Below are 24,741 nucleotides of genomic sequence, written 5' to 3'. Positions count from 1 at the left end.
AAAGTAGGGCCAGACTTGCTTTGGGAACTGGGGAGGCCGCAAGCAGTATGGGGGCCGATTCAGGACCGAAACATGCAAGGGCAAAAGCAAGCTTGGCCACCTCTGGAGGGAGTGGGTGAAAATCTGGCATCTGGAAGTACTTTTCCACTCTTCCTGGAGATAGCAGCACAGCCCTGTGCCGGCTCTGCAAGCAGAAATTCAGCCGTAGGTCAGAATACTCAAATGTGGAACCACATGAAACAGCGTCACCTCATGCAATTGTCAAAAGAAGGTGACTGCCAGCTACTACAAGAGGAGTTTGCTCCTTCTCCTGCGCTCCCTTGCAGCAGCCAGCCTGCATCCATGGGCAGTACTAGGTCTTCCACGTCCTCCTCCTCGTCAACCACGTGTCCTTCTCCAGTGTCTTCTCACACTTGTCAGGCATCAATAATGGAATGTGTGGCCAAGAAGCAAGGTTATGCACCCACCAATCCTACAGTATGCAAACTTCTTTCCCACCTAGCAGAGCACCCGAGCCCAATGAAAGTCAATGGGAGAACCCAAGCATTAAAGCAGACATCCCCTGCTCTGAAGAGGGGCGAGTGTCTGGGTCACAGGAAATGGTTCAGGAATAGTAATGAAAAGTACACAACACATTCATCTATCATTAATACAATTATAAATATTAACCCTAACCTACCAGTAATAATTTCTTTCTATAGAACCCTGACTCTATATCATTACCTATAACGTATAATGCTAAAAGCCAGGTATGTGCAAGCCCTAAATCTATCCATAAGACAGCCTTGTGCACTACGAGACATTCAAGCCCATCTCTCATCTAACTAAGAGCTGGTAAGCCTCCCCCCAAAAAAAAATTGTTAAAAATTGTTTTGGCTGTCAGCTAAGTCTTCTCTCTTAGGAGGGCTGCATAAAAATGTTCCGTTTCCTAATTGTCCTGCCAGTATGTTCAATGACCTTTCTGCACTGTATTGTCACGTAAGCTCATTAGCATAAACACGGGCATATGGGAAAGACATGCAAATAGTGTTTCAGCTGAAAAACAGAATCTTCTAATTTGCATGTCTTTCTCATATGTTTATGCAAATGAGCTTCCATGACAACACAGTATAGAAAGATCACTGAATATACTGGTAGGACATTCCCAGAGTCAGAATGTGGTTGCAAGATGTCTTTTGTCCATCGCCATAGGAAGTAAGACTACAGAACACGTTTTCGTCGTGTTGAATGAACCACGGCATCAGATGTATATAGGTAACGACCTTCTGCACCGATTTTAATCATCTATGGTCCAGATTACCAGGAGACCCAGAGGGGTTCCAGGATGTGGAGCAAGCCGTAAGATGGGGACAACAGATGCCCCATGGTTGCTGATGAGGTTAAAATCCCTGAAGGATGCAAACCATTTCTTCTTCCCATTCCAGTGAAGAAGGGACAAAATTTGAGGAATGCAGATCCTTTGATCTATTTGTCCAACCGGATGCAGCAACTCGGCTTGAAGGTAAAACCCACTCCTATAATTAACATCCATCAGGATCCATTGCATATGATAATCCATAACATGGCTCCCCATAGCATATCCCTGCAGAAGAACACGGCAATTCGTCTAGCTATGGATTCGGAATACTATACTTTTGGATTGGACTTATTCCTGATGGATACCTAACAGAAGAACAAGTAGTGGAACAACGTTTTTACTCAACACCTGAGGGGTTATTCAATATCCACTCTGTTTATCCTCTTAGTTCTGAGGAAGGTACCTGCCACATCGAAGAGTCATCATTGGTTTTCAACCATGAGATTGATGAAAAGGAGTACGAGTCCTGCCAACAAGTAAAGGATAAGGTACGCTACACCCAAAATCCTTTAACCAGTGAGCTTGAAGAAACTTACAAGTTAAGTCAGCCTGAAATCTTTCCGGAATTTCAGGAGCGGGTGGAAGAGCAAATCTCTATAGCTAACGCGTGCTCCGATGAGTCAGAGCGTCAAAAGCTAAAAAGGAGCTCTTCACAGAATTCCGGGACATGTTTGCCAAGGATTCTTATGGTTGTGTGGAAACAGACCTGCATGTTGCAAGAATCCATACAGATCCCGATGCACCCCCTGTCTTTGTCAAACAATACCGGCTTCTGCTGGCGGCTTACGAGTCACTATCGGAAAAAACCTGGAGAGGAGGGGCATCATCTGTCCGATACATAGCTCGTTCAACCATCATATACTTGGAGTCCTCAAACCCAACGGTCAATTTCGGCGCTGATTGGATCTAAGGCAATTAAACAAACGTGTTCACATGTCCGGGTGGCCTGTGCCATATATTGACCAATGTTCCAACATTTTCACCGCCCTTGACTGTGCACAAGGATATTGGACGATTAAAGTGAATGAAAGGGATCAGTACAAACTGGCCTTCACATTTGGAAAGCAACACAATGCATGGACCCGACTACCCTTCGGGTATATAAATGCGGGCCATGAATTTGCTGTGTTCATGCAGAAGGCAATGCCTGATGCCACTGAACGAGGTACCTTATCATATGTGGATGACAAAATCAAAAGCACGACTTATGAGGAACACATTGCAGAACTGAAGCATGTACTAACCAAGCTCGGTACATAGCCAAAAGTCCCCGTACTGTGGGGATATATAATGTCAGGCGCCTCCATAATGCGGATTATTCTCTCAGCAAAGATGCAGATTGCTAATGGAAGATCTGACATTATCTGAAAAGAGGACTAAACCCATGGAGAGTGATATTCCGTAGTCTGATTGCCGAGCTGGATATTTTGTCACATTACTATCATATATTTTGGATTGGTCATAGGGTTAGAGTCCTGGGATAACAGTTCTATTAATCCGTGTTTTATTGCTATAGCCCGTTTGGTAAACAGAGGATCCTAACTTTCTCCTGGTCTATAAATCATTGGTCTGCTCGTTAAAAGTATAGCATTGGCAATAAGTAACTTTCAGCCGCACTGTGCTGGTGAGAGAGGGGTGTGTTAGCGCCACCGTGTGGCAGATTCGGGGTATTGTTTTACAACTTCATTGTCTTTGCAATTGTATTAATTTTATATCCTTGGTTTGTATTGTGTATAAATTACATATATATTTTGCATTCACAACTGTCCCTTTGTTTCACTGCACAAATCAAATTAAGATACTCGATAAAAGAACTTGGAGGCAATTATGTCCGCCTGAAGGATCATATCTTTTTTCATATTTTTTTGATCCTCTCTTTTATATGAATATTCCTTTTATATAGAAGATATACGACATGGTGGACACCTGCAGCAGCGTGTATTGCCAGGGGCAGTACATGTCCGTCGTGGCCCACTGGATCAATGTTTTTAGTGGCGAGGCAGCAGCCCAGCAACTTGGCCAGGTCCGTTTGGCACCTCTAATCCTTTATCAGCCTGAATTCCAGACCAGACACTTATCAGCCTCCTCCATTTTCATGGACACCTTCTCATCTCCAATAGCAACAGGGCACAGCTTTGACCCCCCCTTCTATCACGTGTCAAGTTAAGTGCTGCCATGGGGTTTCAGGCTTGACCTGCAGCCACACAGGTAAGAGGCAGCAAACAACATGCTAGCTGTCTCCCTGTCCGCTCCAAGCTGGCAAGGTCTTGATCCACAACGGTACCAACATAGTGGCCACGCTGAACCTGGGCTGAATGACACATGCTCCCTGTATGGCACATGTAATTAACTTTGTGGTCCAACTGCTGGCAAAGTCCAAAAAGCTGTGCATTCATTTCAACCATTCCTACGCAGCAGGAAACACTCTCCTGAACTTTCAGCGTCAGGTCAGTCTGCCATTACACCGCATGATCGGCAACGTGCCAACCCGCTGGAATTTGACACTGCACATGTAGAAAGGCTCTATGAGTAGCGGGAAGCAGTGACCAACTTTTTCATGCACCAGCCAGAATCGTCAAGAATAGGGAGCATGTGTCATTTCGAGATCCAGCAATGGAAGCTGGTCCAAGATGTCTGTAGCATGCTGAAGCCCAGGAGGAGACGGTGCTGGAGGAGCGTGAGGATAATGAAGATGACGACACCGGCAATGACACACAATCGTTACAGAGGGAGGTGGCAAGCTGTATGCTCAAATACTTATGCACTAACAGGCTTATCGTACACATTAAGCAGGCTGACGATTACCGGATAGCCATGCATCTAGACCAACGCTATCACTCCAACATGGCGGACTGTTTTTCTCCCGAGGAAAGGGAGGAGAAATTAGCTAACTATCAGGAAACACTGTGTATGAACCTTGACAAGGCTTTTAGCCAGCAGACGCCTGCCGCCAGTGTGTCCTAAAGGGAGGCCCACCTTCGCCTTTCGCAGAGTCACCCACCTCCTGCCACAAGCAGCCATAGCAGCAGAAGCCGCAGTTTTTAATGTTCTACACCAGGCTCGGGAAAGTAAGCAAGCCCAGTCCAAGAGTAGGAATATCCACGGCACTCCAGTTAGAGTATATTCAATTCTTTTTAATGGTCAAAGAAAGATTAACATCACTTATTTTTCCATACAGTATTACATATCCAGGAGTAGAAACAAATATTATAGCCACATTGTATTCCCCGGATGTTTCGGTCTATCATTGTGGCGATACCAACCTCGCCACTGGGTTTTGGAGGGGCCTGTTTACCAGCCTCATGCCTCAGGATTATGGCCCATAGTAACTTTAAAGGAGAAGACAGACCGGCCGCACAGCTTAAATCTGTGGAACTGTTTTGGGCAGGAAAGCCATGCTTGCGGTCGGCCAAATGTGACTTCCATGGAATTCGGGAACCCCTGTTCGGATCAGGGTGATTTCTGGATATGTTGTTCACCCAGATCAGAGCTATCCATGGATGTATACATTATGGGGATATGTGGGGTTTTGAGGTGTGTGACAGAACCATCTGTCTTTGCAATTGTATTGTATGTTATGTGAGGGTACCCAGATAGCTATGCCATGTTCGTGAAATTAAAGACTTTGGCTCCATGTCGATTTTATTGTATTTGTGTACTCTGAGTGCCATTCACCTAATAATATGCACTCAGACTTGAGCTATCTGGGGATATGTTAAATGTCTGTGTTTACTGTAAGGGTTGTGACATTGTGTGTTTAAATGGTGATTCCTGTCCTGTTGTCCCCACATGGGTATTGGCGATTTCCCTTTGTCCTGAGAGATAATTGGATTGCTCCTCGGGTGTCTCCGGGGCAGAGAGGAGGAAACCATGATGCATTGTGGGGATGTATTGTGTCTGTGTGTCCTGAATTGCTGCATATCTGTCCTGTGTCACAGTCTCCTTCTGGTCCCCTAGGGGAGTGTCCACCAGATGGGGACCTGCATAAATACGGGCGGGTAGCCCCCAATAAAGTGTTCCTGTTTTATACTCAACATAGAGCCTCATCTCATGTGTGTGGGATTGCTATACGTGTATACTCTCCTGGCTATTACTCCTAGCTCTTGTAAGAGCTGTTCCTGTGGTGGTATCGGTGTCGAGCGGAGTGCTTGGAGTCCTCGGGAGGCACTTGGAGCATCTATCAACAGAGGTACCCGGTCGGGGTGTCAGGAGATCCTTTACAATCATTACTAAACTTATTGTTTCTAAAACTTAACATGGATATAACAGAACTCATCATCGTTCCCCCATTTCACTCACCCCCCCAACAGACCTATCGATCACAATCAATGACTGCACACACTCTCCGGTCAATAAAGCCCGCTGCCTTGGAGTGACCTCTCCTTCCGACTATATTTCAAGGACCCTTTGGACCCGGGATGTTCTAAATAATATAGTTCAAATAGCCGAAGATACTAGACTCCCGTTTCAGGTCTATTAAAACGTATCGGGAGAAAAAAGAAAACACTTTTAAAATTAAAGGTGCTGTTTGGACTCAAACGGCAGAGATTAGGGGTTGCTTCACCCATATATCCTGCCTCATTTTTATGCGTCCATTTTGATTTTTATTCACTGTTAGCAGCAATCATTTTATGTGTCTAAATAGATTGCATGTTTGAGGACCACCTGTCAGGTCGCTTATAACTACTCGCTTGCTATGTATCATTTAACGCGACTCTCTGCCGCTTAGGTGTCAAAGTGTGGCGAGTCTGCAGTCACTCCTCACTCCTTCCCCTCCTTCCGACCCCACATCCCAGCCCTTTCAACCACCTGCTGCCTCCAACTCATTAACATCTCCCGCATCCGTGCTTTCCTCAACTTTGTGTCTGTGGAAATGCTTGCACATGCCCTCATCATCTCCCCCCTAGACTACTGCAACATCCTCCTGTGTGGCCTTCCATCTAGCACTCTCGCACCCCTCCAATCTATCCTCAACTCTGCTGTCCGACTATCCACCTCTCCGCCTGTTACTCCTCTGCCTCTCTCTACTACCAATCCCTTCACTGGCTCCTCACTGCCCTGCAAATTCAGTTCAAAATACTAACAAATACATACAAGGCTTCCACAACCTGTCCACTCCCTACATCTCTGAGCTACATCCCCACACGCACTCTCCGATCCTCACAAGACCTCCTTCTCTCCTCTTATCACCTCTTCCCACAATCTCCTTCAAGATTTCTCCTGTGCATCCCCCACACTTGTGTGGAACTCGCTGCCCCAACATATCAGACTCTCACCTACAGTGGAATCCTTCAAAAGAAACCTAAAAACCCACCTCTTCAGACAAGCCTACAACCAGTGACCCTGCTGCCTCTATACCGCCATGACCCGCTTCACCCGCACCTACTGTGTCCTTCTACCATACCATGTAGATTGTAAGCCTCGTGGGCAGGGCCCTCTCTCTATACCAGTCTGTAACTATTTGTAACAAACCTGGAAGTGGTAGCTAGGGGGTTAGTCGGTTTTGTACTGAACATCAGAGAGCCAGAGTGAGTATAGCTCACTGTTCGGTTCTCCGTTCATTAGTTTAATCCAAAAGAAGTGAAGTGCTGTATACGGAGATTTCTTCCATGCTGCTGGCTCTGTCACATTGCATTAGCTCTGCAATTAGCGTGGCTTTGTTCTTGTTGCTTGCCACTATGCCCCGAGCTTCCATCAGATCCTTTAGCGTTGTCCTCTTTAGTAGTTCATACTGCTGAGCCATTCGGGTTCATCCAGTTCGAATCCCACTGCCTGCCACCAGTTATAACAAACCTGGAAGTGGTAGCTACGGGGTTCGTCGGTTCTCCGTTCGCCAGCTTAATACAAAACAAGTAAAATGCTGTAGCTGAGATTCTCCCAAGTAGCAATCAGTTACCCAAACACCAGCCGAAACCTAATAAAGGGTGTAGCAGACCGCTTTATCAATGACACACTGGCTTTTATGCCCTGGTAGTCACAGGAAAGAAGTCAGGTGTTGTGCTGCTGTTGACCTGGAGGTTATGCATCCCACATCGTTCCTTAGTAATACATCTGCAGGGAGGTCTTTCATAAGGCCAACATCAAGGTGCCTTTTTCCTGAGCCCCAATCCAGGTGGAGTCGGGCCCTGGGGAGCTTGCGTATGGCTCCCCCTGCAACTTTGACGGCCACAGTCTTAGGGATCCGAGCTTGTGCCCGAACCATGTGGGGCTGTATCAGTGTGAGCGTGGCTCCGGTGTCTCTCAGAGCTCTGGCCTCGACTCAGTCTATGGAAACCCACTGCCAGTGATGGTCCCTGTTGTCACTGCCAGCTTGTGCTGGTTTCGCATCATGTAGTGTAGTCCACTGTTCCTCGTTCTGCCCGGAGCCCATGAACTCATCTGGTTGGTAACAATGGGCAGTATCTCTCGGCTAGGCTGTGGTGTGGCCCGGTCCCAGTTTCCCAGAGACCGGTTGCGGCAGTGTTGTCTAATGTGCCCGGGTTGCTTACAGAGAAAACATGACACTGTACCACGGTTTTGGGTGGCCGGTGCTGGAGTGTAAGGCATAGGTCTGGTAGGTGGTGGGGCCGCTGATGCCTGATAAGCGGCTCTGGGCGCCGGTCACCCCCGTTTGGATCCAGATGTCGGCCGTCCTGGTGCTCATCTGCCAACTTGGCAGCCTCCTCCACAGTCTTGGGCTTTCTGTCTTGTACCCAATCCCTGATGTTGGTGGGGGTATGGTCATAGAACTGGTCTAGAGATCCAATTTGGATGGCATCTTCAAATGAAGTGGCCTGGCACCCCTGCATCCAGCTTTGGGCCGCCCGGCCTATCTGAAATGCTCACTCCATGAAGGAATCCCGGCCTCCTTTCCTCAGTGCCCGAAAGGGGTGACTGCAAATCTGGCCAGCAGAATCTCCTTCATCTTGTCATAGTTCTGAATGTCCTCATCAGGTACGGCCCGATAAGCTTCCGCTGTACGCCCTGAGAGCTTGCAGCTGAGAACCGCAGACCAGTTATCTGCTTCTAGCCCCTCCAACATACACTGCCTTTCAAAATCTTGCAGGTAGTTGTCAATGTCTGTTTCCCCATCCACAAAGGCTTTAAAGGCTGCATAGTTAATTTTCTTTGTACGGCTAGTTGTATATCCTGGGGAAGTTAGGGAATCCCCCTGCAACGACCCTGCTCTTGAGTCCAGAGCACGCTGGGAATCCTTGGCATGCGTGATGACCTGTACCACTGCCTCCTGTGATGGATTGGGCCCCAGTAGACTGATCATCCATCTCACCTCCTTCTGGAAATAGTTTTCCTCTGGCTGCTCTTCTTCCATGCCGCTGGCTCTGTCACATTAGCTCTGCAATTAGCGTGGCTTTGTTCTTGTTGCTTGCCACTATGCCCCGAGCTTCCAGCAGATCCTTTAGCGTTGTCCTCCTTAGTAGTTCATACTGCTGAGCCATTCGGTTTCATCCAGTTCGGGACATCCATTCGGGATGTGAATCCCACCGCTTGCCACCAGTTGTAACAAACCCGGAAGTGGTAGCTAGGGGGTTCGCCGGTTTTGAACCGAACGGCCAAGAGCCAGATTGATTATAGCTCATAGTTCGGTTCTCCGTTCGCCAGTTTAATCCAAAAGAAGTGAAATGCTGTAGCTGAGATTCTCCCAAGTAGCGATCAGTTACCCAAACACCAGCTGAAACATGATAAAGGGTGTAGCAGACCGCTTTATTGATGCCACACAAGGTTACAGTCTGTTGTCCAAGCATTAACAGAGGTTCTGTTACACTCGTCTTCTCCGGAACCATTTGGCCCATCTAGTCTGCCCAATATGCTGAATACTATGGATAGCCGCTGGCCCTATCTTATATGAAGGATGGCCTTATGCCTATCCCATGCATGCTTAACCTCCTCCACTGTATTTGCAGCTGCCACTTCTGCAGGAAGGCTATTCCATGCATCCACTACTCTCTCAGTAAAGTAATACTTCCTGATGTTACTGTTAACCCTTTGCCCCTCTAATATAACACTATGTCCTCTTGCAGCAGTTTTTCTTCTTGTAAATCTTCTCTCCTCTTTTCCCTTGTTGACTCCCTTTATGTATTTAGCCGCCTCTCTCATCTCCCCTCTGTCTCGTCTTTCTTCCAAGCTCTACATGTTAAGGTCCTTTCATCTTTCCTGGTAAGTTTTATCCTGCAATCCATGGACCAGTTTAGTAGCTCTTCTCTGAACTCTCTCCAAAGTATCAGTATCCTTCTGGAGATATGGTCTCCAGTACTGCGCACAATACTCCAGATGAGGTCTCACTAGTGCTCATTACCCTCTACTGGTAATGCCTCTCCCTATACACCCCAGCATTCTGCTAGCATCTCCTGCTGCTCTAGGACATGGTCTGCCTACCTTTAAGTCTTCTGAAATAATGACCCCTAAATCCCTTTCCTCAGACACTGAGGTCAGGACTGCATCACTGATTGTATATTCTGCTCTTGGGTTTTTACGCCCCAGGTGCATTGTCTCGCACTTATCAACATTACATTTTAGTTGCCAGATTTTTGACCATTCCTCTAGTTTTCCTAAATCCTTTTCCATTTGGTGTATCCCTCCAGGAACATCAAGCCTGTTACAAATCTTTGTGTCATCAGCAAAAAGACCCACCTTACCATCGAGGCCTTCTGCAATGTCGCTGATAAAGATATTAAACAATATGGGTCCCAGAACAGATCCCTGAGGTAGGCTTTTGCTAGACTTGGTCAAAACAAGCCTAGCCACCCTTTCATCGTTCTGACAGTTAGCATTGTGACTACAAGCATCTAGCCACATAAAGGTCAATTTTTTTAGGCTGCATCCAGTCAACCATTCTTAGTTCTGACAGTAAGCACTGCGACTATGGGCATCTTTCCATGTAAAGGTAAATTTGGCCCCTCAATCGTCATTTTTTCCCCAAATAACGTGTGTGTTTAAACTCTATCTGCCTATGATAAGGGAAAATTTTGGAAGCTTTAAGATAGGAAAAAGCATAAAACGTGCCATGGCGCAGTGTGTTTTTAAACGCACCGTTTTTAATGCTTTTTTTCCAAAACTATTGTAATGTCCCACTAGGTAAATGTGGGCACTACACAAGGGTCAATTGGGCCACGTTGTCCTGCTACTCCTAAGGGACATTGGCAGAGTATTTAACAGTCCATTTTTATGCATTTTATTATGTATTTATATGTATTCTCCCCTGTTAGCTGTGCAGCAGGCCTATCAGGGTGCAGTTATTCATCCTAGACACTAGAGGGAGATAGGGAGCCCCTAGTATATATATTCAGGCCCAGACAGGGAGGAGTTAGTCTGTAGTCAGGAGTCTGTGGAGACAGAAGTGAGAGGACACCAGCCAGAGAGAAGCTGAGGGCCTCCTCCTGACCTGCAGCTAGACAGCCCAGGCTTCTAGTTGCCACCAGGAGGCTAGTGAAGGAGCATAGCCTGCCTGAAGTTTCCTGAGCCTATGTTAGCTCAGATCATCCACCCCAAGAGAAGAGTTTGCCTCCTGGGAGAAACCTGCAGTTCACACAAGCCAAGCAGAGCCAGTGTTCCAGCTAGTCAAGTAAGCTGAAGGGCAGAAGGATTATTAATTTAAAGCAAGGATAAATACGGGAGGAGGATTGCTACCAAAGATAAAGCCAGTATTAGAGCATCCGGGCCATGGGATAAGAACAGACAGGAGTTATTAGGAACAGTGTACAGTATTTCTGAGGAGAAGGTACAGCCTGATCTGCGTGTGTTGTTGTTACCCCCTGAGTATCTTGCAAGAAACAGTATACCTGCCATTGATGTAAGAGCCTGCTTGTGAAGTGAACCTGCTATTTGGAACTGCATTGACCACCAACTGTACAAAGTTGAACTGTTACTAGTAAAGGAAAGTTTGGTTCACCATACCATTGTGTTCCTCACTTATTAAAACCATAAATCGGTGTGCCACTGTTACAGGCACTGGCGTCACGAATCTTAAAGGGACCTTGTCCTAGGCACATTAAACACCTGCAACATCCAGGGCACCTCATCCACCATCAGGCCTGGTCCCTAAATACAGAGAGTGCCCCAGAAGACCCCTGTGCCAGCCTCCCCATCACTGCTGTATGCCTGCCCAGGGTTTTCCTACAAAACTGTGAGTAACCCTCGCTTGCCCATTAACCGTGACCTCACATCGCAATACCCTGCAGGTCGGCGTACTGCACTGTGTGTGTCAGTGTCACTCCTAGATGATTTGAGCCTTGGTCAGCCATTGTTGTTGATCATCACTTGTCCTTCTTTGGGCCACATAATATCCCACCCCTGACAGGAGACATTGTCCAAAACAACTTACTTCACCTGTCAGTGGTTTTAATGTGCTGGCTGATTGGTGTCGCGTTTTCAACATTTCTAATAAATATGGCCACAGGCTACATCACTTAGGATACAATGATGATGAGGTTCTAGGGCCTCATTTTTTATAATAATGCACTGGTAAGGGTACTTTCACATTAGCAGCAGGGGAGTCCGGCGGGTGAACAGCCTGTCGGATCCGTCTTGCCGCTAGTTCACATGTGTCCCTGGACTGCTGCTCCATCTCTATTGAATATAATGGGGGTGGGGGTGGAGTTCCGGTGGCAGCACGGCAGCGCATGCCAAGAGGCAGCCAGACTACTGCACGTCGTAGTTTTAGTCCGGCTGTCTCTCGCTGTGCGCTGCCGTGCTGGTGCTGGAACTCCGCCCCGCCCCCATTATAGTCAATTGGGACGGAGCGGCAGTCCGGGGACACAGTCCGGGAACTAGCGTTCACCCGCCGGAACAGCCTGCCGGACTCCCCTGCCGCTAATGTGAAAGTACCGTAAGTTGTGAAAACGGCAACTCCCATCATGTCCTGATGGTCAAAACATTTACATATCAGCTACAATGCGAATGGACTCTACCTCGATGGTATTTTGCAATCTTAAATGCTGGTATAACGAACATTACATCGCCACACAAGTCCAGGAAGCGATCACGAATCTCCAGTGGATCAGTGGTGTCGCCAAGATACTCGTCAGTGACGAGAGGGAGGACATCAGGACTCAGACCCTAGAAAATGGACATAAACCACGATGAAGAGAAAACATTCCTCATAGATAATAAGACGCAGAACATAACGGACACCAGCTCATCTCACCAGTATATGAGTTTGGAGCTTCTGCATCACCGTCTCCCGCGTCATTCCTTCTGTTATCCCCGTGACATTCACCATCTAAATACCAATATACAGTGGTCACAAGAATATTACAGTGGATATCATGGATTATTACAGAGGAATATCTTTCTAGATGTCGCTATACCCAAAGGCTAAACTTTCTCCAGGCTCAAGAATATTTCTGTTGTCTTAACCGGCACAGTATTTAATTCATTGGAGGAGATACGTTAATGTATATTTTTTGGTTTACTGGTCTCTGCGGGATGGAAAAGCCTAGTGTATGTAAAAGCTTAGTGCACTGTGGTTTTCCATCCCTTTTTCCCCAATGTACACCTTATACAGTTCCTTCTCAAAAAATTAGCATACTGTGATAAAGTTCATTATTTTCTGTAATGTACTGATAAACATTAGACTTTCATATATTTTAGATTCATTACACACAACTGAAGTAGTTCAAGCCTTTTATTGTTGTAATATTGATGATTTTGGCATACAGCTCATGAAAACCCAAAATTCCTATCTCAAAAAATTAGCATATCATGAAAAGGTTCTCTAAACGAGCTATTAACCTAATCATCTGAATCAACTAATTACCTCTAAACACCTGCAAAAGATTCCTGAGGCTTTTACAAACTCCCAGCCTGGTTCATTACTCCAAACCGCAATCATGGGTCAGACTGCCGACCTGACTGCTGCCCAGAAGGCCATCATTGACCCCTCAAGCAGGAGGGTAAGACACAGAGAGACATGTCTGAACGAATAGGCTGTTCCCAGAGCGCTGTATCAAGGCCCCTCAGTGGGAAGTCTGTGGGAAGGAAAAAGTGTGGCAGAAAACGCTGCACAACGAGAAGAGGTGACCGGACCCTGAGGAAGATTGTGGAGAAGGACCGATTCCAGACCTTGGGGGACCTGCGGAAGCAGTGGACTGAGTCTGGAGTAGAAACATCCAGAGCCCCCGTGTACAGGCGTGTGCAGGAAATGGGCTGCAGGTGCCGCATTCCCCAGAAACAGCGGCAGAAGCGCCTGACCTGGGCTACAGAGAAGCAGCACTGGACTGTTGCATGTCATTCGGAAATCAAGGTGCCAGAGTCTGGAGGAGACTGGGGAGAGGGAAATGCCAAAATGCCTGAAGTCCAGTGTCAAGTACCCACAGTCAGTGATGGTCTGGGGGCCATGTCAGCTGCTGGTGTTGGTCCACTGTGTTTTATCAAGGGCAGGGTCAATGCAGCCGCCATCAGGAGATTGTGGAGCACTTCATGCTTCCATCTGCTGAAAAGCTTTATGGAGATGAAGATGTCATTTTTCAGCATGACCTGGCACCTGCTCACAGCGCCAAAACTGATGGTTTACTGACCATGGTATTACTGGGCTCAATTGGCCTGCCAACTCTCCTGACCTGAACCCCATAGAGAATCTGTGGGATATTGGGAAGAGAAAGTTGAGAGACGCAAGACCCGACACTCTGGATGAGCTTAAGGCCGCTATCGAAGCCTCCTGGGCCTCCATAAGACCTCAGCAGTGCCACAGGCTGATGGCCTCCATGCCACGCCGCATTGAAGCCTCCTGGGCCTCCATAACACCTCAGCAGTGCCACAGGCTGATTGCCTCCATGCCACGCCGCATTGAAGCATCCTGGGCCTCCATAACACCTCAGCAGTGCCACAGGCTGATTGCCTCCATGCCACGCCGCATTGAAGCATCCTGGGCCTCCATAACACCTCAGCAGTGGCACAGGCTGATGCCTCCATGCCACGCCGCATTGAAGCAGTCATTTCTGCAAAAGGATTCCCGACCAAGTATTGAGTGCAGAACTGAACATCATTATTTGAAGGTTGACTTTTTTTTGTATTAAAGGGTTTCTACCACTTGCATATGACATATTTGGTGTTCAGACACTAGCGATCCGCTAGTGTCTGATGTACCATACAAGCTAATTATTACATTAATCCGTTCGGCCGTTTTGTCAAAAAAAGCACTTATATATTTATGCAAATGAGCCTCTAGGTGCTATGCGGGCGTTTTTCCAGCACCTAGAGGCTCTGTCTACCTGGCAGTTTGCCGCCCAGCGCCTCGCTCCAGCACGCCCATCTTCAACTCTATTCGATCCTCCCCCCTGCTTCTGCCTTCCGAAATCTCGCGCCTGCGCCGTTCGTCGCGGCATTCGGCGCAGGCGCAGTCAATGTCTGACCACTCCGTGCTCAGACATTTCCACTGCGCCTGCGCCGATGACATCGGCGCAGGCGCAGTGGAAATGTCTGAGCACGGAGCGGTCAGACATTGACTGCGCCTGCGCCGAATGCCTCCGAATGCCACGACGGACGGCGCAGGCGCGAGATTTCGGAAGGCTGAAGCAGGGGGAGGATCGAATAGAGTTGAAGATGGGCGTGCTGGAGCGAGGCGCTGGGCGGCAAACTGCCAGGTAGACAGAGCCTCTAGGTGCTGGAAAAACGCCCGCATAGCACCTAGAGGCTCATTTGCATAAATATATAAGTGCTTTTTTTGACAAAACGGCCGAACGGATTAATGTAATAATTAGCTTGTATGGTACATCAGACACTAGCGGATCGCTAGTGTCTGAACACCAAATATGTCATATGCAAGTGGTAGAAACCCTTTAAAAACACTTTTCTTTTATTGGTCGGATGAAATATGCTAATTTTTTTAGATAGGAAATTTGGGTTTTCATGAGCTGTGGCCAAAATCATCAATATTAAAACAATAAAAGGCTTGAACTCCTTCAGTTGTGTGTAATGAATCTAAAATATATGAAAGTCTAATGTTTATCAGTACATTACAGAAAATAATGGACTTTATCACAATATGCTAATTTTTTTAGAAGGACCTGTACATAGTGCCAACAAATGATGTGAACCCAGCCAAATTGAATGTATTTTACTGCATAAATATTCCTGTTTAATTAAATGCAGATTACTCCAGAAATCAATAAGTTTAATTCGACACATTTGACTGCGTAAATATACAAGTTGGTAAGGCTGATTAGTCAGCCTGCATTTGTGGGAGGGGCGGAGGCTCTTCATATACGAGCCACACCCTCACTCACAGGTGTGTGTTTTCAGGTGCACAGCTGCTGCTGGTTGCCATTAGCAAACTAGCTTCTCTGGTGGTAGGAGTCTTTCTTTGCAGCATGAGGCCAGAATGGAGCTTGTTATTTTGCTCTCTGCTACCGTAGCATGCAGGCGCCATACTACGTAAGTAGGATGGGCCGGGGCCGTCTCTCCAGGCCGGTCGGATCCGACTTTGCTAGCGAATGGGAGGCTTCGCCTCAGAATCTGCTACCTCAGGTTTGCTCGTTTGGGCCTAAATACTTCCATTTGCTTTTCATTTTTGTTTGTTGGTAATAGGAGTTGGTTCCTATAAATCTTACAAGTTTCACTTTGCTTCGTTCGTCTCGTATGAAAAGTTTCTTTACAGCAATCCGGCTGAAGTAAGAGTTACCCGGGCAGCACGTGATGTCATGTTTGGAGATCGGACGCATCGTTTATTGTTTAGGACTTTTGCTGTAGCTGTTCCTTGCCATGTGTATCCCCCCCCCCCTCTTTCCCCCCGCCACCACCATCTTTAAACTTCATGTATTTCACTTTTGTAAGCCGTGTACCGGGGTGGGCTCCCCAGGATACAGCACTGTGCCGCTATAGAAGATACACCTAACCGGTGGCAGACGCAGCAGAGCCTGCAAGTCAATTACTGCGCTGCAGTCCAGTACAGTAAGGCCTAACAAAGCTATAACCCTATCTAACTAGCGCATACAAGGCCTAGGCTAGTCTCTGTTACTTTAGGCGCCAAACAGTAAAGTACAATTGGTAATCAGGTGTACTGACCTGCGTCCGTTCTGGGCCCTAGGATGCCGCTTACCCGGGATGGCCACCAAGCTCTCAGCAACCGTGTGGCCTTGCTTGATGCTAAGGTTTTCTGTCCATACACTGGAACTGGTCTTCCTGGGACAACCTCTCTTTCAAAGTGCTGGATCCAGAAAGGGGACAGCAGATACTCTCCTTCCCTTGAGTTCCATTCACTGCCGGACATCCGCAAGCCAGGATGGAATCGGATTCAGCCCCTCACAGCACAATCCTTCCACCATGTCAGATCAACACTTACTGGTTCACCCAGAAGCATGCTGACTGTGCTGCAAAACAGCGGCCTCTAGTGCCCGGAATGCCAAATGACAGCTCCAGTACAATTTAAACATAAATATACAGGCAGAGCTTATCCACAATCTCATACTTTCATGCCCCGCTGTTATCCTGAGCGGCATTTACACTTTCGGCTTTTATTTCATGTCTTATGCTGCATCCGCACGTCCTTACTGTACTGCACTTTTCTACTCTTGGTTCGTATTCACTCAGATTGGTCTCACATTCAAGCTGCGCTCACCTGTTGGCTGTTACATCTCATTCCGTCCCCAGCCGACAGCCGAATCCGTATTACATGCCTGTTATTACATGTTGTATACTCGGCTTACAGCCATAGCTGCTACTGTTACTCCGTTTTCATGCTCTGGACGCACCACCCTGGTGTTCCCACCTTGCTCCACTCACAACTAGAGCTGCGTTTATACAGATTTTCATGCTCTGCTTATACCCAAAGTTGTGTTATCACTTCTACTGCTACCATGTTTTTAGGTACCACTCACATCCAAAGCTGCATTCTCCTGTTTATTGCTACATCATGGTTTTGCTCAATCTCACCGGGGCAGTCTGCACCCACCGCTCTGGTACCTCTCTCCTGACAAACATAACTGCGTTCTTTTCAGGCTTACGTTACCTTCCTCGGTGGTCTGTTACATTCCATAGGCCTAGTTTCTGTTTAATCCTGGTTCGTATTCACTCAGATTGGTCTCCTGCCCCAGTTCACCAAACAGCTCCTCAGCGGAGGTCAGTGGGCCGATAGGAGTACGTTTCCTGCTATGTTTTCACAAGCTGTTCATTAGTTTGTCACGATAAGAGACTTCTCTTAGCGAACTTGCAATGCCCCAGGCATTTCATGTTTACGTTTATGGTTCGCGGTGGTTAGTGTTTTTTAATGCCTGTTGGCAGTCATGTTCCTTAGGCCACCTTCTAGCCAATCCAATCATTCAAGTCGCTTCATATGCCATTAGGTCCGGCTTACGTTTTAATTACTTATCGTCACCGCAACGTCATCCCTCTGGCTTCGGGGGCCCTATGACCGATCCGGCCTCATGGCTCCAGGGGCCCCTTGACCGCTTTTCATGTTTTGTTTGTTAAGGGTACGACATGGTTGTAGGCTGGTTAGTGTCCCAGGTTTCTGTTGGAGGTTATGCGAGTCCATGTCTTTGTCTTTCTAGGTTATCGAGTCCCGGTTGCTTACTAAACCCGTTGGATTAAGGCCCAATCTTTTCCCCAGCCGTCCTTAATTCTAAGGTTCGCATCCCAGCGGCTGCCGGCCCCATGGGCCCCTGGTGGTTGCTTCAGCCCCATGGCTTCAGGGGTCTGACCAATGGTTGTCTGTCCACCTGTGCAGCTATGCTTTTGAATGACTCATATCTTTACCTGCTCGCCAGCTTATGTTATTAATTTTTGTTAATGTCCGTTATTATCTCCATTTTCTGTCACGTTTCCCTTCGTCTTTTCAGGTCATGCAGTTGAACTATTGGGGTCACCTTCCACGTCGGTCAGGTCTCGTTCCTAACGATATTTCGCCTCGCATGTTATTCAGGCCACGTAGTTTATCTTGGGTATCGCCTGCCACATCGGTCAGGCTCATGGTTTAATTCACGTGCACCTCATTCATGTCACTTTTCATAGTTATAATTCTTAAAAGAAAAAAAAAAAAAAAAAACTCGGCCCCATGGCTTCGGGGGCCCGATGACTGCTTCGGCCCCATGGCTTCGGGGGGCCCGACGACCTGCTTCGGCCCCATGGCTTCGGGGGGCCCGACGACCTGCTTCGGCCCCATGGCTTCGGGGGGCCCGACGACCTGCTTCGGCCCCATGGCTTCGGGGGGCCCGACGACCTGCTTCGGCCCCATGGTGTCATGGTCTTACCTCCTTGCTGTTCTCCTTCGTTTGACATGTGCTGGCGGCCATCTTGGTTTCTGGGTTTCTTGTAGCCTCCCACCCTGCGGCTCCTCCTTCCCACTGGGAGGAGCTGGATGCCTAGCTCATATATATATATAGGAGGTCTGTGGCTTCAGTTCCCTGCTTGGTCCTCCTGTGCTCACATGCTTCTAAGACTGCTGCTGCTTCTGGTTCCTGATCCTGGCTTCGTCTGACTACCCTGCTGATTCCTGATCCTGGCTTCGTCTGACTACCCTGTTGGTTCCTGATCCTGGCTTCATCTGACTACCCTTCTGGTTCCTGATCTCTGGTTTCGCAAGACCCTGCTTTGGTTTAGCCATCCATTTGGACTTTTGCCTTACAGCTTTATTTTCAATAAAGCCTTCTTATTTCCACTCATCTCTTGTTGTACGTCTGGTTCATGGTTCCTTGACACATGGCTTCGGGGGCCCGACACCTGCTTCGGCCCCATGGCTTCGGGGGCCCGACGACCTGCTTCGGCCCCATGGCTTCGGGGGCCCGACGACTGCTTCGGCCCCATGGCTTCGGGGGCCCGACGACCTGCTTCGGCCCCATGGCTTCAGGGGCCCGACTACCTGCTTTGGCCCCATGGCTTCGGGGGCCCGACGACCTGCTTCGGCCCCATGGCTTCGGGGGCCCGACGACCTGCTTCGGCCCCATGGCTTCGGGGGCCCGACGACCTGCTTCGGCCCCATGGCTTCGGTGGCCCGACGACCTGCTTCGGCCCCATGGCTTCGGTGGCCCGACGACCTGCTTCGGGGGCCCGACGACCTGCTTTGGCCCCATGGCTTCGGGGGCCCGACGACCTGCTTTGGCCCCATGGCTTCGGGGGCCCGACGACCTGCTTTGGCCCCATGGCTTCGGGGGCCCGACGACCTGCTTCGGCCCCATGGCTTCGGGGGCCCGACGACCTGCTTCGGCCCCATGGCTTCGGGGGCCCGACGACTGTTTTCAAACCTGCTGGGCTCATTGCCTGGTTGGTTGTCCATCTGTGCATCTAGGCTGATTTGGCCCCTATGTATCGCATACATACCTGCTTCCCTAATTTCCTAATAATCCATGTTGATCGCTCATTTTATGTTTTGACCGCAAATTGGTCCGGTTCGCCCTACAGCATTATTGTCATGTCTTACGCAGATATTTCATCTTTCTTTAAATGTTCATGCTTTCGTTCAGGTCCTGCCAGAGGAAGAACAAGTAGGGCAATTCGCTCTAGCATTTCAGTCTCTGATCGTAGTCGATCATATCTTGTCAACCAGGTCCCCGTGCAAAGTCTTTGCCTTTTTACCATGACCAGGAATTCATTTTCGCCAGTAGCTTCATTGCATTGCATTCCCTCACTCATGGGAGGGCATAGACAGAATCTTGTATATTATGGCTTCATAGCTTCTTGCCCCACTAACCTCCGACTCCCTACAACCACGGTGAATCGGATTTTGGACAAGGTCCAGCATTTTCTCACGGTAGAAGATTCAGATAGTAGGTCGGTCTTCACGTCTCAAGCGTTAAAACAATTCTCAGGGGCGCACAGTAGAACAAAGCGCGGATAGCTGTTGTCTGGGTAACTATTCAAGGATTCTCTTCCTATCTACATGGTTCTTTTTGGCCCTCATTCCTGCATAGTCTAGGCAGTTAGGGTTTGGTCCCACGATCTCCTGACGCTAGGGCATTGCCAGTACTCGCACTAGAACCAAACTTTACAAGTTTCAGTTGGTTTATGATCCATTTCACAACGTATTCTCGGTCCTCCATTCCGCTTTGGTGCAGTATCCGCAATATTGAGCATCATGTTTCTGGCCTTGTCATCCACAAGATGGGTTGTAGGTTTCCTACTGGTCTTGCCTCACATACCCTGAATGTTCGCTCTAGATCCCGGATGCCTTGCAGTTGGCTTGGGGATTAGTTTGTACATGCCATTCAAATTCCTTTTCTATCCTACTTGGCTTGGTTTTTGCCCACTTATAGGCCTACCCACGATCATGGCTTAGGGCACACAAGCCATTTAGTCAGGTCAGCTAAAACATGCCTAGCTGGGTTAGGTTGTTCCTGTTGTTTTCTCCCTAGGGTTCTTCGGATACCTCTTGGCCGTAGCCATGACCACAAGTTGGTAAGGCTGATTAGTCAGCCTGCATTTGTGGGAGGGGCGGAGGCTCTTCATATACGAGCCACACCCTCACTCACAGATGTGTGTTTTCAGGTGCCCCACCCTCCCTCCCTTATCTTCTCATTTCCACAGGGTATGCCCACTTATAGGCCTACCCACGATCATGGCTTAGGGCACACAAGCCATTTAGTCAGGTCAGCTAAAACATGCCTAGCTGGGTTAGGTTGTTCCTGTTGTTTTCTCCCTAGGGTTCTTCGGATACCTCTTGGCCGTAGCCATGACCACAATTGTAAATTGTCAATACCAGTGTGCATTATGTTTGTGGAAGGGTGAAGACATTAAGTTGCTTTTTTTTTGCAATATTGCAATTATTTAATTAGTGTATCAAACCTGTGACATTGTTTTAATAGGCCTTATAATAATGTGTCTGGTAAACGATGGAGTGGAAAATGAAAAAGCCTGTGCCTCGCCATCCATAAATAAGAATGTGGGTAGTTCTAGTAATGATACAGCAGTAGTAGCACCAGATATCCAGCCAATAGTAGCAGTAGGCCACAGTTCTCTCTCTTCCAGCAGGCGCCAAATTCTTATCAATGACAAAGAGGAGGAGATTGTGGACTCGATGGTTCACACAATGTCCCCTCTGAGTCTGACGCCATGCCTTTGAGCTAGGGTTCAGTGCATTCCTCCTGCTCCTACTTCTTGCAACCGCAGAGAAGCCTTTTTATTTGTTGCCTTCACTTCCTCATCCTAGTGGGGCACCAACATCACCCCATGTTCTATGCAAGATACTCAAGACAGTCTTCCTGCTTATGACTGTCTGCGTTTAGACTGACATGAGGAGGAGGTTCAGGTAGAAGTGGGGGACCCAATGCTATCTGGGAGCTGGATATGGATGCAGAGGAGGAGGAGGGTGCTGGCCGCAGAGGCAATAAAGAGCAGAGACAACAGACAGCCAAAACCTAAAAGGCTAGGGACCATCCTGCTTCTATTGTGCCCATGGCAAGAACTGGTGAGGTCACTGATACTAACGAGCTCGGCCGCTGCTAGCTTTGTGTTTTTTGTCCACATGGGCGGCACAATAAACCACTGCCATGTGAAAAATCCGCAGAAGATCTTTCCAGGAAGGAAAATAAGCAGTGGGCATTCAAGCATAAACATAGATACCAGGGCTGGAATGCAGCACATGAGGTGGGAAAATAGAACATTCAGAAGAAGTCTGTCCTCCTCCTCCTCGTCTCCTTGTGGCAGCCCTTGTCATCATCATCAGTTACTTCTCGTCCGCTGCTGCTTTGTGAGACATCCATAACGGAATGAGTGGCCATGAGAACACAATTTGCGACCACCATTAGCTTGTGTCCATGTTGGACTTCCACCTGGCCAAGCTGCCGGCTATGCAGTTTCTCTGGTACCATTTAGTTGTAGGAACTGTCCTGCAGTTCTGCGCCTTCATCAAAATGTAATTCTTAATAAAAGTGTTTAAAATGGTCTTGTTTTCCAAATTCTGTTCTATAGTGTCTGACATTCTAGACAGTTTTCTGTTACAATTGCCTCCTTTTCTAAATGTTGGGCAGTTCTGTAGCTTCACCCAACTGTAATTGCACTCTATCGTATTCTTCTGGCCAGCTTCCCCCAGGCAAAAGTGCCTTAAATACCCACAGGTGGCCAGCCACAAGCTGTAATAGATCAGGGAGCATGTGTGGTGGCCCTTTAAAAGTCAGCAAAAACACAGGGCTGCTGGAGGGAAGGACCTAGCAGGCAGGAGCAGAAGATGCATGGAGTTGGCCGGCCTGGAGCCTTGATAGATGTGCCGCCATGCCCACCCCAAACAGTGGGACAGTGGTGGGCATTGAGCAACGTCAATATCTGCTATATGATCATACTTCTGACCAGCTGCACTTTCTTTTTTTTTTAAATTTTTGGGTCTTGTTTTCTAAATGTTTTGCAGTTCCATGCTTTCCCTCAAATTTAAATCAGCACTCTCCCGCTAGTAGTTAACGCCACAGCATATAGCGAGGGCATTTTTGACTACAGATACTGTTGGCAGCTAATGTGTTAAATCCCTCATGTCTTCTGCCGGCATTGTGGTTTCTCCTGAAGGGGGGGGGGTTATTCCTTTAGCACTGGGTCTGCCTATTTGAGTATTTGGTCTCCCCCCCCCCCCTTCTCCTGGTGCAGATCAGATGGTCTCTCCTGTCCCTCCCCCTAGAGGTAATAAATAGGAGGACTTATCACGGCTCGGCCTCTTTTCATTGGCACCTCGTCTCTATAATGTTTTGTCTTACATATCTTTCTTACAGTTGTCATGGTTTAAGTCACAGCTGGAGGTCGGTGGAAATAAATGACTAAGGCCGGAGGAGAAGGCGGACTTGCCCGCTGTGGTTTCCGTGGGGCATATCGCTTCTCATACTCTTGGAAGATGTTTCTGGTGATAAGAGTTTGGTGGTTTGGTTAAAAAGCAATTCAAAAAGATAAATAAAGCTGTGACCGATCCTCACTCCACAAAACATGTGCCTCTGTCGTTATTTCGTTTAGGCGAGAAGACGCGTGTTAAGCGGTTGGGTTTCTGCAGTCTAGCAGAAGCCGCATCAGCCAATGCAGTGTGCTGCATGATGGAACAGGTCACACTTGACATCAAACTTGTTATGCAACGTGTTAATGCCTTGTAATGTCTCAGCATCTCTCTGTAAGGATCAGTTGGGGTTAATAATCCTGACTTTGCCCCTGTAGGAAGTTAGGTGTTGGCCTTAGGCCACTTTCACATTAGCAGCCGCCGTCTCTGGCAGGTTGTTCCGGCTGGTGACATGATGTAGTTTTATTCCAGCCACCACTCGGCATGTCTGCCCGACCTCCGGCCCGCCCCCATTATAGTGAATGGAGCCAGAGTGGACTTCCAGAGGCACGCGTGCGCTAGCAGCAGCATGGATTCGGCAGGCTGTTCACCCGCCAGAACAGCCTGCCGAAGAAGGCTGCCGCTAATGTGAAAGTAGCCTTAGATCTGCTCCTAGCTCAGTGGTGTGCTAGTGGACAAAGTGAGAGAAGGCTAAATGTGCATACTCCTCAGAGAACTAGACCTTCATCCAAGAGAATCACTGTCTCTGAGATCCGCAGAGATAAAACCATCACTACTTCACCGAACTCCAAGAAATGAGAAGCGAAAGAAATAGAAGGTCCAGAATCTGCACTCTCACACCTGGACACAGTCTGGCCCACTGTATGCTTGATGCTCCATCATTCAGCTGGGAATTACAATCAAGCTTGCAAGAACATTATTATCAGCCTTAGATTATGCAGAGAGAGAGACTTAGGAAAACTAGGGGCAAGGAGTACTACAATCCCTATCCTGGCCTATATCCATATAGTGCTATTTAGGAAGATTTGCCTTTTCAGTTCCATTCTGAACTTTAGTAAAGAGAGACTTGTGTATTTTCTATAACTGGCCTGGTTACCGACTCCAGAATCATTTGCCAACCACAATATCTACAACTCCTGCCTTGCATCCATACAACACTTGTAACACCAAGGGCAACCTAACTACCATCAGGCAGGAGCCCCAAGGGAAGAAAGGGTGTGCCCTCCTGCCAATGTCCTGGCCCTATGGAGCATCAGTGAAAAGATTTCCTCTGCAAATAATTATTGCAACCAGAGCCACTACTATTCCCACCCTCAACTCTGCAGCACATGCACCACCAGGACAGCTAGGTTGAGTCATATCTGGATTGTGCCCTTTCTGCTGGACTTCTGGGAAGGCCGACTGGCACAGCAGCAGGAACTGGCCTAGTTTACGATCACTGTACTGTCTAGTCCAGGCTCCGAAACGTTCATGCAGGTAAAACAAGTAGTGTCAAACAAGACCTTGGTCTAAATGAATCAGGCTCATGGATCAATAAGGATTTCCACCCATCTCTGGCTGATGACAATGATCAGATCGGCCATTGCTTACAGTGGCTATTTATCATTGGCCCAATGATGTAATTGGTGCTGTCTGCCTGCTCATCATGCTCCATACTGTGCTGCAGCTGCCATTCTCCTGCCGTGGCCGTAACATACTGACTGTTCAAATGAAA

General features: G+C 48.0%; 1 protein-coding gene across 1 annotated transcript in view; it reads right to left on the bottom strand.

Moving 5' to 3' along the window:
* LOC122922357 (fatty acyl-CoA hydrolase precursor, medium chain-like) overlaps positions 1-24,741 on the bottom strand; it is a 76,334-nt gene that overhangs the window by 3,959 nt on the left and 47,634 nt on the right. The window contains exons 9-10 of the mRNA XM_044272943.1: positions 12,498-12,572; positions 12,262-12,409 (exon numbers count right to left, since the gene is read on the bottom strand). Of these exons, the coding sequence (XP_044128878.1) occupies positions 12,262-12,409; positions 12,498-12,572 (223 nt within the window). The remainder of the gene's footprint in view (positions 1-12,261; positions 12,410-12,497; positions 12,573-24,741) is intronic.

This window comes from Bufo gargarizans, unplaced genomic scaffold, assembly GCF_014858855.1.
Source record: "Bufo gargarizans isolate SCDJY-AF-19 unplaced genomic scaffold, ASM1485885v1 fragScaff_scaffold_281_pilon, whole genome shotgun sequence".
Lineage (NCBI taxonomy): Eukaryota > Metazoa > Chordata > Amphibia > Anura > Bufonidae > Bufo > Bufo gargarizans.
The sequence above is the reverse complement of the archived record's forward strand: the minus strand, read 5'-3'. Positions and strand labels throughout refer to the sequence as shown.